The 17452-nt window shown below is 48.1% G+C and overlaps 1 protein-coding gene across 1 annotated transcript; it reads right to left on the reverse strand.

Moving 5' to 3' along the window:
* Positions 1-144: 144 nt before the first annotated feature.
* On the reverse strand, positions 145-6292 carry CEBPZOS (CEBPZ opposite strand). Its single transcript, XM_061989626.1, has 6 exons — positions 6152-6292; positions 3793-3988; positions 2399-2806; positions 868-912; positions 513-596; positions 145-396 (listed from the first exon to the last, which is right to left on the reverse strand). Exons 1-5 carry the CDS (start codon positions 6290-6292, stop codon positions 514-516), a joined length of 873 nt encoding a protein of 290 aa, XP_061845610.1. The 3' UTR covers positions 145-396; position 513.
* Between the last annotated feature and the right edge of the window lie 11160 nt (positions 6293-17452).

The raw sequence follows: 17452 nt of genomic DNA on the forward strand, positions 1-17452 counted from the left end.
TTTACAAGGCTTCCTGGTGTCACCTGAAAAATATTGATTATTCTAACACTGTGTGCTCCTATCACAAGCTTGTCTAGCGTTAGTAAAACACAAAGCAATGGCAATAGTAGTCAAACTCTTTGGGAAATGCAAAAAAACCAAAACTTTCTTTGGTGTCAAAAAAAAAATCATCAGCTTGCATTTTATTAACGTTTATAAATACAACAGCCAGGTTTTAACTTTTACATGATTCATCTGTGTTCCACATCACGGTCAGAGGTATCTGTCAGCTCCTCAGGTCTCACCTCTCCTCTTACAGATGCCAAACAGATCCAGTGGGAAATAGAACGTGACAAGTGGCTTCACAACAGAGATGTGAAAAGCATCAAGAAGAAGAAACAGTTCAGGCACAGAGGGCTGAAAAACAAGTACAAAGGCAAGAAATCAAAAAGATGAGCTGGACATTTTAATGTGGACATTTTTACAACAATTACTCTAAAATATTTTTTTTATTGAACACACATCTTTCTTACTTCAGTTCTTGCTGCTTAACCATGTCATTTGGTCCTTCTCCCTTATGCCATGAATGCCAGACCACTCATTGGATTTGTAATACACTGAAAAAAACAGGAAAAAACAGGAAAATCCACATCAGCTTTAATTTAGACATGCCTGAAGTCGAGCCATTTTGTGGCTCATTTTGTTGGATGCATAGTCCTGCAGTTCTGAGGACTCTATCCAATGGTCTGACCCTCCAGCCACACCTGTGCATAACAATAAACACTTCTGTGGTGTCTCCTGGGCTAAGTTTTAAGCAATAATGAAACCGGTTTTATAATAAAATGCAAAATTCACCCATTCTTCTGAAGCCAACTACTACAAACCTACCTTCAAGGATTGATGGAAACCTCTTCTGCATTGCATATCTGAAGTCTGAGAAGAAACAGAAATCACAGTTACTTTACTCAACATATTTTAAGACATAATTAAATGAACTATTTTTCTGACTCGATTAGTTTTACCTAAATTTGTCTGAGCTCCTCAATTACAAACACCATTAAATAATGTGACCTGAATTTACTTTCTTGGCAATTGTATCGGAGACTATTCTGGTCACTTGTGTGGCCCTGTCCTCCCAGTGTTTTCTGGGCCTCCTCACAATTTTGACAACCAAGCTCCAGATTCACAGGGAGCTGACTACCGCGCATAGGTGGACATACAAATGAAAACTGGGAAAACTGTTTTGTTTCCTTACGCAGCTTTAGGTGTTCACTGAATACATCTGTAGGCTGCTCTGGCAACCCAGTAGGAAATCATGCAATGGTAGCTTTATGACATTTTAGTGATTTACAGGAGCTCCTCAAAGGACCTTACCAGTGCTAGTACTAGCACAAGGAAAGCTGTAAGAGTCTCATTCTGAGCACCCTGAGCTGTTAGATGAGCTCACTGTACTTTGCAGCACTACACAAGCTACAGCTTAAGAAAATCTTCAGCAAAGGCATGTGAGAACTAGTTCCTAGAACAGATATGGGGAAGAAATGAGAAGCCATCAATGCTCAGCACCACATTTGGGTTATGTATTTTTTAATAAAAATGCAATAGAAGATAGCTTAAGCATAACAAGCCTGCCAGCATCTGAATCTGGGATAAGAAATGCAAACTGATGTGGTGTAGGTGAAGTTCATCTTGAGCTTGGTGTAAGACCACCCTGCTGCTGAAACAGGCCCCTGTGCATGGAGCTGCCTTGTGGCTGTCCCTGTCCCCATGGATGGCAGGACTGGCTGCCTTCTCCTGCAGGCCACAGCTCTGTCACAGTAGCACTGCACCCTGCAGAGCCCTATGAGCATGAAAGGGCAGTGCTGCACAGGGCAAACCTTGCAGCAACTGAGCTGGCACATGGCTTGTTCTTGTCTTACCTAGGCACTGAGGTGTGAGAGGCCTGAGAGACTGGAACTAAATACCACTGGCAGATTAATGCTGGCTGCCTCCTGCTAGATGGGTCTGTCGTCTACCTGCGAAATGTCAACATTTGACCCAGACAACAGCCAGGGCATCCATTCAAGGGCTGAACACCAGAGAGGCCTGAAGCAGGATTGTTCCGTTCCTGCCTCATTTGCAGCCAACTTCTTTTTCTAGTCCCTACTGGAGCCGATGCTGTCACTACCAAATCGCACAAGGTGCGGCTTTGTTGCTGGTCGTGCCTTCCGTAAGTTCCGCCGCGGCTTCGACTTTGTAAAACTAACATCGCAGCTTGTCTCCGCGGGGGCCCGCCTAACAAGCGGCGGCCGCGCACCTACACGGCCGCAGACCCAACGTCGCAGCTTTTCCCGACGAGCCTGCAGGCGGCCTCGGCGCTGACAGCCGCCCCCTCCCCTCCCCTCCGGCGCGGTGTGCCCCCTCGCCCGCCCACCCGCCGCACCTTGGCTACAGTCCATGGCGCGGTAGAGCAGAATGGCTCCGAGCACTCCCCCGATCTCCAGCAGCAGCAACCCCTTCACGGCGCGCCGCGCCATCTCCGCCGCCGGGCCACGGCCCCTTTCCAGCCACTTAGTGGTGGCCCTGGCCGCGCAGGCGCTCTCCCTCCTCTCGCTGCAGCTCGTTCCCGTGATGGCGGGCGCAGAGGCGTGCGGAGCGCGCCGGCTTTCCGCGGATGCGCCAGCCGATCGCCCACTCGCAGAGCGACAGACCTGGTGTACTGATTTGGTCAAGGATAGGGTTAACTTTGATGCGGCAGTAGGAAGGGCTACAGCTTGGGCAGCTGACCCAGGCCGGTTAACAGGTATTCGATACCTTACTGACGTCGTGCGCAGTACATATAGGCAGGGAGCTAGGCGGGAGGGGCGTTGCGGAACCGCGGGTTCGGCTGCCGGTCGGGAGCGGTTGTGTCGGGTCTCAGGTGAAGAGCAACTGCGTCACGCATCATTCCTTTTGTATATCCCCTCACTTACTGTTATAACTGTTTTTCCTGAACTTATTTTTTCTTATTGTTGTTCTGTTAAACTGTTCTTATTTCAGCCTACGTGGGTTTTCCCTTTTTCTGCAGTTCCCCTCCCCGTTCCGCCTGGAGGGGGCGGAGTGAGCGAGCACCTTCGTGGCTCCTTGTCCCCGGCTGGACAAAACCACGACACCTGGGCAGGCCTAAGCCGGGCCGTTGCTTTGTACAGGGGTGATGGTGCGCCCAGGGAACAGTCTTTAGCTGCTGCTGTTCACCCTCGGTGGTCACCTCTGGCTGCTGGCAGCAGGCCCGACCACCTCCTTGCAGTCCAGGGACACGCTCTGCACTCCCCTCGCTGTTGGAGCTGGTAGCATGTGTGCTCACCACAATACCAAAGATGTAAAGAATGGAAGAATAGACTCACTTTGACAGATAAGCAAGTCTTCACGAGGAACAGACCCCCTTTGCCTAGTGAGTATACAAAAAAACCTAGAAGGAGAGACTCCTTGGTATAGAACTATGCACGAACAAGATAAGTCTGTGTACACAAGGGCAATTTGGGTGCCAGTCAGTACTGAGCATCCTGGTTCTGCTGACGCAAGTTACAACATCAAAAATGGCACAATTGTGAGTTGTGACCATACATGGGCCAACTAAGCTAAAATCTACCTCAGACATCCACTAGAGACCTTTCACCAAATTCTGTACCCTTTACGTGGAGGCTATTTCACAGTGTACTCGCATAGGTATTAAATTTCTACAAATACTAATTTTCTTCATGCAGATAATGACTGCGTTTTTGTCACTCGGTGTGTATGTTAAGAGGAGAGGAGACCCATGCACCTAGTCCTCTAATAAACCAGTTTGGGCTTTCTAACTTATCATTTCGTTGGGAGAGTTTTCTTGGTTACAATTTTCAGTAGAACCACAGCTAGGTGGTTGGGCCAGGCAGTTGAGGCTCTCGGGCAAGGCGAGGGAGTAGGCCTGCGCTTCAGCACTGCTCTGCTGCTGTGTCAGCACGTGAGAGAGCTCCTCTGCTCCTCCTGGGAGCCAGCACTGGCCTCTCTGCCTTTCCTGGCAGGAGAAAACAGGTGCACAAGTTTTGTGGCTGTTAAAAAGTGATTAACAGTGTTCAGGAGGTGACGGCAGCTCTGCAGCTCTTTCTCCATGGGCCTGGTGGGAAGCCTTCCAAGTGCCTCCCCACAAGTACGTGGGGTGAGTGCTGTGGGCCAAGGTGAACACACTGTTCCTTTGCTCTGTCCTGTCAGCAGTTGTCAGAGCGTCAGTAGAGCAAACCTGATTCCTGGAAGCTTTGGGGAAGCAGGCACCACAGTGCAGCTCCAGGGGCTGACTGCAGGGTCACGCTAAAACGGGGAGCTCTGTGAGGGAGATTTGCTGCAAGATCATTTCCAAAGGAAGGATTGGGGAGGCAGGTGTCCAGTGGGAAATAGCTCTTCAAGTACACCTTCTGGTGTGCAGTTTCTGGAGACAGCAACAGGCACAAATGAGGACAACCACTGGCAGTGACATTGAATAGATGTCTCCGTTTCATCCTTGACCCAGGGCAGTAGAGAGAGGTAGAATGAACGAAGCTCCTTGTTCATTCCCTCCTCCTATCCATACCCTTCCCAGGTGTTTCTCTGTAAAAAACAGGAAAACTCTTTTTATTGTCTGTCACCAATGGTTTTATTAAAAACATCATCGTTGAGTCAGTCCTGTCCCTGGTGCTTTCCACATACCAGTTCTAAGTGAGCTGAGAAGATCCCAGTTAGGAAGCTGTTGAGGATCTTATGAATGGAAAATATTGTTTTGTTTATAATAATTTGAGAGCTTTAGTGTTCTTTGTTATTTGATAACTGCCTGCTACGCTGAATTACACCATGTCATGAGAAGGCTCTGAAATCTCACATAAACCTCTGATAATGTTTTATTTTGATCTGTGAGTTTCTTGGTACAGGTGTGAACTGGCTTATCCAGATTTTAAGTGATTTGATGTTTATGCAGAGTAAACCTGTAAGCACAGAACTACCATTTACTGAATGTGGAGATCCAGGTAACTATCAGGTTAGTGAAAATAAACTGTTGAACCACTTAAAGTCTGGGTTTTTTTTTCTCTCCTGCACCCCCCCACGCAAGTTATTAAAATGAAGTCATACAGCAAGTAAAAGATATTTTTCCTGAGAGGGGAAAGAGGATAATCTTGGATGACTAATGCCTTTTGATTAGGGGCTGTTTCATGTGGGTGACTCTCACAGATCATTGCAGCATCCGTGTAATAAACCTGTTCTCAGTTATGGCTCTGTTTGTACCTATTGGAGCCGATGCTGTCCCAAGGTGCGGCTTTGTTGCTGGTGGTTAACACGCTGCCTTCCACAAGTTCCGCCGCAACTTCGACTTTGTAAAACTAAAATCACAGCTTGTACTGTAAGGGCTGCCCACGGGGGCCCTCCCAACAAGCGGTGGCTGCGCACCCACACGGCCACAGGCCCAATGCCTCAACCCAACACGACAGCTTTTCCGGATGAGCCCGCAGCTGGCCTTTTCTACATGTGTATCCCAATATTTGAATGTCCTGCCCCCCATTGCTCTCAGTGTGGTCTTCAATAGTCCATTGTGTCGTTCAATTTTTTCCTGACGCTGTTGCATGATAGGTGATGAGATAAACCCATTCAATGCCGTGCTCTTTGGCCCAGGCATCTACGAGGTTGTTTTGGAAGTATGCCCCATTGTCTGATTCAATTCTTTCTGGAGTGCCATGTTTCCTTTTCAAGGCCCTGGATGGTGTTCCAGGCGGTGACATGAGGCACAGGATATGTTTCCAACCAGCCGGTGGTCGCCTCCACCATTGTGAGCACATGGCATTTGCCTTGGCAAGTCTGTGGCAGAGTAATGTAGGCAATCTGCCAGGCCTCTCCGTATTTATATTTCTGCCATCGCCCTTCATACCACGTGGGCTTCCACTGTTTGGCTTGTTTGATTTTAGCACATCTCGCACTCATGGACAAGCTGTGCAATGGTGTCCAAGGTTAAATCCACCCCTCGATCACGAGCCCATTTATAGGTGGCATCTCTTCCTTGATGACCTGAGGTGTCATGGGCCCACTGAGCTAAAAATAACTCCCCCCTGTGTAACCAATCCAAATCTACCTGAGCTACTCCAATCTTTGCAGCCTTGTCCACTTGCCGGTTATGCAGATGTTCTTCTGTGGCCCTGTTCTTAGGTATGTGGGCATTTACATGGCACACCGTCACAACTAGTTTCTCCAGCTGAGCAGTGATGTCTTGCCATACTGGGGCAGCCCAGACGGGTTTGCCCCGTTGTTGCCAGTTGTTTTCCCTCCATTGCTGTAACCACCCCCGCAGAGCGTTTGCCGCCATCCATGAGTCAGTGTAGAGAGAAAGCCTTGGCCATTTTTCTCGTTCAGCAATGTCTAAAGCCAACTGGATGTGTTTTACCTCTGCAAACTGACTCGATTTACCCTCTCCTTCTGCAGCTTCTGAGATTTTGCATACAGGACTCCACACAGCTGCCTTCTACCTCCGATGCTTCCCCACAAGACAACAGAACCCATCAGTGAGCAGGGTATACTGCTTCTCGTCTTCTGGAAGTTCTTCATATGATGGGGTGTCTTCAGCACATGACATCTCCTTTTCTGGTGATATTTCACTGTCTTCACACTCTGGCCAGTTCGTGATCAATTCCAGAATTCCAGGGCGGCTAGAATTTCCTATGCAAGCTCATTGTGTGATCAGTGTGATCCACCTACTCCACATAGCGTCAGTTGCATGAAGTGTGGAGGAGGCTCTCCCTTTGAACATCCAGCCCAGCACTGGCAGTCGGGGTGCTAGCATAAGTTGCGTTTCTATGCCAATGGCTTCTGATGCAGCTTGAACCCCTTCATATGCTGCCAGTATCTCCTTCTCAGTTGGAGTGTATCGGGCCTTGGATCCTCTATATCCCCGACTCCAGAACCCAAGGGGTCGGCCTTGAGTCTCCCCAGGTGCTCTTTGCCAAAGACTCCAAGTAGAGCACATTTTTAACATCTGATCCTGTTCGGGCTGGCACAAGCGCCATTACATGAACAATCTCCTGTTTATTTTATTCAAAATTTTGTTGCTGTTCAGGACCCCATTCAACGTAATTTTTCTTCCATGTCACATGGTAGAGAGGGCTCACAATCATACTGTAATTTGGAATGTGCATTCTCCAAAAACCCACAACACCTAGGAGAACTTGTTTCCTTTTTGCTAGCTGGGGGAGACATGACTGCAATTTTGTTGATCACATCTACTGGGATATCTACTGGGTGTGCTGCTGGACCTGGTACTGATGAATAGAGAGGGCCTGGTTGGGGATGTGAAGGTTGGAGGCAACCTCGGCTCCAGTGACCATGAGATGTTAGAGTTCAAGATCCTGTGTGGAAGAGGCAGAACACAAAGCAGGACCGTGACCCTGGATTTCAGGTGAGCCGACTTTGACCTCTTCAAAGATCTACTTGGACGGATCTCATGGGATATGATTCTAGAAGGTAGAAGTGCCAAAGGAGAGCTGGTCAATCTTCAAGCACCACTTCCTCCAAGCCCAGGATCAGTGTGTCCCAATGTGCAAGAAAAGATGAAAAGGAGGTAGGGAGGCCTCCATGGATGAGCAAGGATCTGCTGGGACAACTCAGGCAGAAAGCAGCTGTCTATGAGAGGTGGAAACAGGGGCTGGTTTCTTGGGAAGAGTATAGGAACGTTGCCAGGGCATGCAGGGGTGCAATAGGAAGGCTAGAGCCCTTTTAGAATTAAATTTAACCAGGGAAGTTAAGGACAGCAATAAGGCATTTTTCAAGTACATCAGCAGCGGAAGTATGGTGAGGAGTAATGTGGGCCCGCTGCTAAATGCTGGGGATGCCCTGGTGTTTGAGGATGCAGAGAATGCTGAAGTACTTGAATGTCTTCATTGCTTCAGTCTTCACGGCCAAGGCTGACCCTTGGAAGCCCAGTCCGGCAAGGATAACAGAGTGGCTGGGACATCAGAGAACTTGTCCTGGGTGGAAGAGGAAGAGGTTAAAGACTTGTTGGCCAAGCTTAAGGCTCATAAGTCAATGGGTCCTGATGGGATGCATCCTAGAGTGCTGAGGGAGCTGGCTGATGTGATTGCTAAGCCTCTCTCTATCATTTTTGAACAATCATGGAGGACAGCCGAGGTGCCTGAGGACTGGAGAAAGGCTAATGTCATGCCAGTCTTCAAAAGGAAACTACAGGCCAGTCAGCCTCACCTCCATCCCTGGAAAAGTGATGGAACAACTCATCCTGAATGTTATCACTGAACATATGAAGGATAAGATGGTTATCAGGGAGAGTCAACATGACTTCACCAAGGGGAAATCCTATTTGACTAACCTGATATCCTTCTATGAGTGCATAACCAGCTTGACTAGATGAGGGGAGAGCAGCAGATGTCATCTGCCTTGACTTCATCAAGGCTTTTGACACTGTCTCCCATAACATCTTCATCAGAAAGCTCAAGCTGTGTGGCTTGGATGGGTGGACAGTGAGGTGGATCAAGAGCTGGCTGAATGATAGAGCCCAGAGGGTGGTGATCAATGGCACAGAATCGAGTTGGAGGCCTGTGTCCAGTGGAGTTTCACAGGGATCGATTCTGGGGCCAGTCTTGTTCAACATCTTCACCAACGACCTGGATGAGGGGACAGAGTGTACCCTCAGCAAGTTGGCTGATGACACCAAACTGAGAGGACTGGCTGATTCCCCAGAAGGCTGTGCTGCCATTCAGCGGGATCTCGACCGGCTTGACAGTTGGGCAGAGAGGAATCTCATGAGGTTCAACAAGGACAAGTGCAGAGTCCTATATCTGGGAAGGAACAACCCCATGCACCAGTACAGGCTGGGGGTCGAACTGCTGAAGAGCAGCTGTACAGAGAGAGATCTGGGAGTCCTGATTGATAAGAAGCTATGAGCCAGCACTTTGCCCTCGTGGCCAAGAAGGCCAATGGCATCCTGGGATGCATCAAGAAGTACTGGAATACTGTGTCCAGTTCTGGGCTCCTCAGCTCAAGAGAGAGAGGGAAGTGCTGGAGAGAGTCCAGTGCAGGGCCACCAGGGTGATCAGAGGACTGGAACATCTTTCATACGAGGAGAGGTTTCAAGGAGCTGGGGCTGTTTAGTCTGGAGAAGAGGAGGTTGAGGGGAGGTCTTATTAATATTTATAAATATCTAAAGGGTGGGTGTCAGGAGGTTGGAACATCCCTTTTTTCTATAGTTAGATAGTAACAGGACAAGGGGTAATGGGATGAAGCTGGAACACAAAAAGTTCCACTTAAGAAAAAACTATTTCACCATGAGGGTGACAGAGCAGTGGCACAGGCTGCCCAGAGGGGTTGTGGAGTCTCCTTCCTTGGAGGTCTTCAAGACCCACCTGGACATGTTCCTATGCGACCTCATCTAGGTGAACCTGCTTCTGTAGGGGGGTTGAACTAGATGATCTCTAAAGATCCCTTCCAACCCTTACCATTCTATGATTCTATGATATGGTGACGTCCATTCTGCCACTTTATTCCTAAAAACTGGATCTCCTGTGCAGGCCCTCTGACCTTACTTCATTTAATGTCAAAAACAGCCTTCAGAAGAATTTTTATTATCTTCTTCCCATCCTCAAGAACTTCCTCTGTTGAGTTGCCCCACACAACAATGTCCTCAATGTATTGCAGGTGTTCTGGGGCCTCTCCCTTCTCCAGTGTGGCCTGGATCAGTCCATGGCAGATAGTGCGGCTGTGTTTCCACCCCTGAGGCAGTTTATTCCAGGTACACTGAACCCCTCTCCAAGTGAAAGCTAACTGGGATGTGCGTTCTACTGCCAAAGGAACTGAGAAAAATGTGTTGGCGATGTTGATGGTGGTATACCATTTGGCTGCCTTGGACTCCAGTTCATATTGGAGTTCCAGCATGTCTGGCACAGCCGCACAGAGTAGCGACCTGAGTTCATTCAGGCCACAGTAGTCCACTGTCAGTCTCCACTCTCCACTAGACTTTTGCACTGGCCATATGGGGCTGTTAAAGGGTGAGTGAGTTTTGCTGATCACCTCATCTCTCCAACTGGTGAATCAAGTTATGAATCGAAATCACTGAATCTCTGCTGGTGCGATATCGCTGCCAGTGCACTGTTGTGGTTGCAATTGACACCTATTTGACCGTCAGCAGCCCCAGAAGAGAAGGGTCCTGAGAGTCCGGACGTGCTGGACAGTTGTTCAGTTTCCTCCATCTCCACTGCAGCCACACCCAAGGCCCACCAGTACCCCTTTGGGTCCTTAAAATACTCTCTCTTGAGGTAGTCTCTGCCCAGGATACATGGAGCTTCTGGGCCTGTCACAATGGGATGTTTGTGCCACTCATTTTCAGTTAAACTCACTTCAGCTTCTAACAGGGTTAGCTGTTCAGATCCCCCTGTCACTCCAGAAATAGAAATGGATTCTGTCCCTTTAGAGCTTGATGGCATCAGAGGGCATTGTGCTCCGGTGTTCACTAAAGCTTTCTACTCTTGTGGTTTTGATGTGCCAGCCCATTGGATCCACACTGTCCTCAGCTGTACCTGCTGCAGCAGTAGAGCAAGATCATTGCTAAGCCATTAATAAAAGGAAGTTCAAAAGGCTTTGGTTGGGGATGATGTTGAAACAATAGCAGTACTTCCTATTAAAGTAGGCTATCTGAATTACTGATGGATCAGTGATAGCCAGCCCGTCCACTGTATTTCTTAGTTTAAGATTAGAGTGAAGTGTTCCAGGACAGTTCAGGGGGCAATCCTATCTCAAGATGCTAAATAGGCTACTCTCAAATTTTTACATCTTTTGACCAGCAAGGTTATTTAAGATGAGATTGTTCACCTATCTGAGGGAATATTTATAGGTGGCATTCCTAAATTCATTCAGTCTGTTCTATACATTCTTAATGTATATTCACATGCTCAGTAATTGTCAGCCAAGGATGAGCGTTAAAGAACATCAAGTATAAGACTAGTGAGTGGGAGGAATTAGTGTTTTTCTTGGTTTTTTTTTTCAGCTTTCTCTGTATTATAGGTTCAGCTCTCTCAAAAATGATGTGGTAGGGGTAACAGGAAAACTAGACATAATGTCACTGGAGAACGGGAGAATTTGTACCTTCCTCAAGGACCACATTTCTGAGTCTGTGGCAGTGCTCAGAAATGGCTGGAATGTAACACTTTCCTCTTTTACGCTACTCCTTTATTTCTGCACAGCCATGGTGGGAATGAATGTGGCAGCAGTATCTCTGGGACACTGACTGTCTCCTTGCAAAGAGTCACACTGTTTAAAATGTAATGTTTTTGGTACTCAGTCACTGGGCAATGGCTGATACACAACACTTACAAGATGTACCACAGATGAAGGAAATAATTGCTTAAGGGATAAAGATTTTTTTCCCATGTTTCATGGCCATGAACTTTGGGAATCTATAACGGTTTGGAACAAAGAGGCCAGAAAACATGCACCTACGTGGTGAACTGTGAAACTCATGTTAGAACAAATGCAGGGGGAAGCTAAGATAAGCGCAGCTGTGGTATGTGCTCTCTGATCAGCGGGGAAAGAAAAAGGGGAAGTGACTGAAAAATTGATCCCCAACTTGCCAGAGACCGTCTCTGCTTATCCAATCAGTAAAAGTGAAAGAGAATTCTGGGGAGAAGAGAATATAGAGCCTGGAACTTGGATGCACACTAATGTAACAACTACTGGTTGTTATTGGCTTATGGTATGGTTGTATGGATATGGGTATGGAGCTAGGCCAGTACTTGTACATGACTTGGTTGTCATTTCTGCAACTTGGACGTTTCCTCTCAGAATTTAGTGAAAATAATGACACTCAATTAATTGATGGGAAAAATGGAGGGACATAATTTTTCCCTCTTTTCCATCCTCCCTTACTGATTCAGGTTAACTGCAATAGCTTTTGACAATTCAGAATACACTTGGGATGTTCCAGCCATCGTGGTTTTATTGTTCTGTCCTCTAGGTAGGGTGTTTTTCTTGGGTAGGGTTGCAAAATTTGTTTTTCAGACTGTTATGAGGTTGGGTAGCTATGGAGGGATTGACATACAGGAGAATATGAAAAAGGTATTGGAAGAGTTTTTCACTTGTACAGACTAGGAATCTCACCCTAGCAACAACTGTGGCTATTCAAACTGAGGCAACTGACACTGTTGCTGCCCTGACTCCAGTAGCAGACACTCTTTCGGAATCAGAGGATCAACCTGTGCCAGTGTCAGTTGCTCATGTCCAGAAAAAGAAATACACAAAAAAAATCAGTTCACCCTGTGAGGTGTCATGGTTTGACATGACGGCCATTTCTGGTAAGGGGGAAGGGGCTGTAAAGGCGGCTCCTGTAAGTAATTGCTCACAACTCTCCTCAGCTCTGAGCCAGACTCACTTCTGGGGCTGAGCCAATTAGATGCCTCCACTATCACTTTTTAAGAAGAAGCCGAAAGAGGAGGCTTCTTCCTTCATCTTCTTCCTTTTTCTTTCTTGTTCTGTCCCCTTCTTCTTCTTCTGGCTGGTGGTGGTGCAAGGAGTAGGAACAGTGAGAGAAACAACCATGCGGACTCCAAGGTTAGTGATGAGAGGAGGAGGTGTGCTGGAGCAGAGACTCCCCTGCAGGTAGAGGGCTGGTGAAGATGAGATTTATTTTCATTTCTTTAAAGACTCCGCATCAGTGGTAGAGACTAATTTTGATAATGACCCTGTATCAGGGGCAAAGAATCCACGCCCGAGATATTCACCAAGGACTGCGTCCCGTGTGAGGAACCCTGTATCAGCAGAAGCCGCAGCTGCTGGGAATAACCCACACCAGAGAAGTTCGTTAAGGACTGTGTCCCGAGGGAGGAACCCCGTGTTGGAGTAGGGGAAGAATGCCAGGAGCCATCTTCATCTGAGAAGACAGAAGTGGAAGAGCCCATCTGTGAGGGACTGACCACATCCCCCATTCACTGCCTCCCTGAGCTGTTGAGAGGGGAGGAGGTAGAGATATCGGGAGCAGTGACCTGGCCCTGGGAAGAAAGGAGGGATGGGGGAGGGAGATCTTAAAGTGCTGGTTGTTATTTTCTCATCATCCTACTCCCTTTTTGCTTTTATTCCATTCTGTTCTTGTAGAATAAACTTTCCTACTTTCCCCTCTGAGTACTGGAGTCTGTTTTGCCCGGAACCGTAATTGGCAGCGAGCCCTCCCTGCTCTTATCTTAATCTACAACAACCTTGCTTATCTTTTTACTCCCATTTTGCTGGGGCCCCTGCCATCCTAACGAGGGTGGGGGTGAATGGGGGCACCGAGCGAGAGACTGTCATGGTGCTGCTGTGCTAGCTGGGCCAAACCACGACATGAGGGATGAAGATAAACTAGGGTCATCATGGGAGCGGGAGAAAGAGTCAGAGCCAGAGATAATCACCCGGTCCTTGTCGCTGAGTGAACTGCAAGAAGTGCAAAAGGATTTCAGTTGCCACCCGAGTGAGCCCATTGTCATCTGGTTGCTCCGATGCTGGGAGAATGGGGCCAACAGCTTGGACTTGGAGGGCAGGGAAGCCAGGCAGCTGGGCTCCCTGTCCTGGGATGGCGGCATTGACAAGGCAATTGGAAGAAAGACAGAAGTCCTCAGCCTCTGGAGAAGACTTTTGTCAGGCATGAAGGAAAGATATCCCTTCAAAGAAGATATCACATGCCACCCTGGCAAGTGGACCACAATGGACGAAGGTATCCAGTACCTGAGGGAGTTAGCTGTGCTGGAAATGATTTGTAATGAGCAGTCAACAACAGACCCAGATGAGGTCCAGTGCACATGATCTATGTGGCGAAGATTTCTACAAAGTGCACCATCATCTTATGCTAATTCATTGGCAGTCATCTCCTGGAAAGAAGGCGAGGGGAAAACGGTGGGGGAAATGGATGCCCAACTTTGGCAATATGAAGGAAATCTGTCTTCCTCCCTACAGGCTGTCGTTTCAGCTGTAGAGAAAATGTCACAAGAGCTCTGGCAATCCAAAGAAGAGATGTCCTGCCCTCCACCTGCCTGAGTCCATACTTCAGCTATTAGGAGCAGATGTCCCTCTGTTCAAGAGAGGGAATACAGAGGGCACACAACACCAGGTGCTTTGTGGTTTTACCTGCAGGACCAGGGAGAGAACATGAACAAACGGCATGGGCAACCTACTTGGGCCTTAAGGGCATGGGCACGAGAGTTACGGGGGAAAATGGTTACAAGAAGTAATTTTTCCTGGAAAGATGCCCGGAAGAGACGGAGGAAATTGAACAACTGTCCAGCATGCCCGGACCCTCAGGACCCTTCTTTTGTGGCATTGCTGATGGTCAAAGAACAACAGGTGCCAATTGCGACCACAACAGTGCACCAGTAGCAATATCGCACCAGCAGAGATTCAGTGATTCCCATTCATAAGTTGATTCGCCCGTTGGAGAGATAAGGGGTGATCAGCAAAACTCACTCACAGCCCCATATGGCCAGTGCAAAAGCCTAGTGGAGAGTGGAGACTGGCAGCGGACTATTGTGGCCTGAATGAAGTCAGGTCGCCACTCTGCGCAGTTGTACCGGACATGCTGGAACTCCAATATGAACTGGAGTCCAAGGCAGCCAAATGGTATACCACCATCAACATCGCCAACACATTCTTCTCAATTTCTTTGGCAGTAGAACGCACATCCCAGTTAGCTTTCACTTGGAGAGGGGTTCAGTATACCTGGAATCGACTGCCGCAGGGGTGGAAACACAGCCCCACTATCTGCCATGGACTGATCCAGGCCACACTGGAGAAGGGCGAGGCCCCAGAACACCTGCAATACATTGAGGACATTGTTGTGTGGGGCAACTCAACAGAGGAAGTTCTTGAGAAAGGGAAGAAGATAACTCAAATTCTTCTGAAGGCTGGTTTTGACATTAAATGAAGTAAGGTCAGAGGGCCTGCGCAGGAGATCCAGTTTTTAGGAATAAAGTGGCAGAATGGACGTTGCCATATCCCAATAGATGTGACCAACAAAATTGCAGTCATGTCTCCCCCAGCTAGCCAAAAGGAAACACAAGCTTTCCTAGGTGTTGTGGGGTTTTGGAGAATGCACATTCAAAATTACAGTATGATTGTGAGCCCTCTCTACCATGTGACATGGAAGAAAGTTTTGAACAAAATAAACAGGAGACTGTTCATGCGATGCCACTTGGGCCAGTCCAGACAGGACCAGATGTTAAAAATGTGCTCTTCTTGGAGTCTTTGGCAGAGAGCACCTGAGGAGACTCGAGGCCGACCGCTTGGGTTATGGAGTCGGGGATACAGAGGATCCGAGGTCCGATACACTCCAACTGAGAAGGAGATACTGGCAGCATATAAAGCTGTGTCAGAAGCGATTGGCATGGAAACACAACTTCTCCTAGCACCTCGACTGCCAGTGCTAGGCTGGATGTTCAAAGGGAGGGCCTCCTCCACATATCATGCAACTGACACTACACGGAGTAGGTGGATCGCAATGATCACACAATGAGCTCGCGTAGGAAATTCTAGCCGCCCTGGAATTCCAGAATTGATCACAAACTGGCCAGAGTGTGAAGACAGTGAAATATCACCAGAAAAGGAAGTGTCATGTGCTGAAGAGGCCCCATCATATGAGGAACTTCCAGAAGATAAGATGCCCTATTCACTGATGGGTCCTGTCGTCTTGTGGGGAAGCACTGGAGATGGAAGGCAGCTGTGTGGAGTCCTGTATGCAAAATCTCAGAAGCTGCAGAAGGAGAGGGTGAATCGAGCCAGTTTGAAGAGGTAAAAGCCATCCAGTTGGCTTTAGACATTGCTGAACGAGAAAAATGGCCAAGGCTTTATCTCTACACTGACTCATGGATGGTGGCAAACGCTCTGCGGGGGTGGTTACAGCAATGGAGGGAAAACAACTGGCAACAACGGGGCAAACCCGTCTGGGCTGCCCCAGTATGGCAAGACATCACTGCTCAGCTGGAGAAACTAGTTGTGACGGTGTGCCATGTAAATGCCCACATACCTAAGAACAGGGCCACAGAAGAACATCTGCATAACCGGCAAGTGGACAAGGCTGCAAAGATTGGAGTAGCTCAGGTAGACTTGGATTGGTAACACAGCAGGGAGTCATTTTTAGCTCAGTGGGCCCATGACACCTCAGGTCATCAAGGAAGAGATGCCACCTATAAATGGGCTCGTGACTGAGGAGTGGATTTAACCTTGGACACCATTGCACAGCTTGTCCATGAGTGTGAGATGTGCTACAACCAAACAAGCCAAACGGTGGAAGCCCACGTGGTATGAAGGGCGATGGCAGAAATATAAATACGGAGAGGCCTGGCAGATTGCCTACATTACTCTGCCACAGACTTGCCAAGGCAAATGCCATGTGCTCACAATGGTGGAGACGACCACCGGCTGGTTGGAAACATATCCTGTGCCTCATGCCACCGCCTGGAACACCATCCAGGGCCTTGAAAAGGAAATCCTCTAGCAACATGGCACTCCAGAATTAATTGAATCAGACAATGGGACGCACTTCCAAAACAACCTCGTAGATGCCTGGGCCAAAGAGCACCCCACTGAATGGGTTTATCTCATCACCTATCATGCACCAGCCTCGGGAAAAAATTGAACGACACAATGGACTATTGAAGACCACACTGAGAGCAATGGGGGGCGGGACATTCAAATATTGGGATACACATGTAGAAAAGGCCAGCTGCGGGCTCGTCCAGAAAAGCTGTCGTGTTGGGTTGAGGCGTTGGGCCTGTGGCCGTGTGGGTGTGCAGCCACCACTTGTTGGGAGGCTCCCCGTGGGCAGCCCTTACAGAACAAGCTGTGATTTTAGTTTTACAAAGTCCAAGCCGTGGCGGAACTTGTGGAAGGCAGCGTGTTAACCACCAGCAACAAAGCCGCACCTTGGGACAGCATCGGCTCCAACAGGGACTAGAAAAAGAGGCTGGCTGCAAAGGAGGCAGGAACTGATCAGTGCTGCTTCAGGCCTCTGGTGTTCAGCCCCTGGCTCCTGTCTAGGTCAAATGTTGACATTTCACAGGTAGATGACAGATTTGGCAAATGGTTGGCAAGTTTTTCATCCCTTGGGGAAGCACTTCCCAATGATAACATCTTGCTGGCTCCTGCTTTGTTCACAGACGGCACTGTAAAGGCAAATTTTTCACGGCCATCAAGGATGCAAAGGAATGGTAAAAAAGCAATCCTTTAAATCAATTATCAAGAAGTTCAGGTAGCATAACTGGTGAGGGTAACCCTGGTTGTAAGGCTCCCATGTCTTTCATTACAGCATTAATGGCTCTTAAACCATGAAGCAAACGCCATTTTCCACTTTTCTTACGAATAGTAAAAATAGGCGTATTCCAAGGACTTGTAGATGGAACAGTATGTCCCCTCTCTAATTGCTCTTCTACTAAACTGTGAATTGTGGACAGCTTTTCAGATGTTAGCGACCACTGATCAATCCAAACAGGAGTGTCAGTTTCCCATCGAA

This window comes from Colius striatus, chromosome 2 (assembly GCF_028858725.1).
Source record: "Colius striatus isolate bColStr4 chromosome 2, bColStr4.1.hap1, whole genome shotgun sequence".
Classification (NCBI taxonomy): domain Eukaryota; kingdom Metazoa; phylum Chordata; class Aves; order Coliiformes; family Coliidae; genus Colius; species Colius striatus.

Bases quoted from the DNA above. Each gene is read 5' to 3' on its own strand.
- CEBPZOS (XM_061989626.1), bottom strand. From the start codon at position 6,292: ATGGCGGCAAACGCTCTGCGGGGGTGGTTACAGCAATGGAGGGAAAAC. The intron at 913-2,398 runs GTGCGGCGGGTG...GTTTCTTCTCAG, and splicing joins CGCCATGGACTGTAGCCAAG to ACTTCAGATATGCAATGCAG. The intron at 597-867 runs GTAGGTTTGTAG...TGTTTTTTTCAG, and splicing joins GTTTCCATCAATCCTTGAAG to TGTATTACAAATCCAATGAG.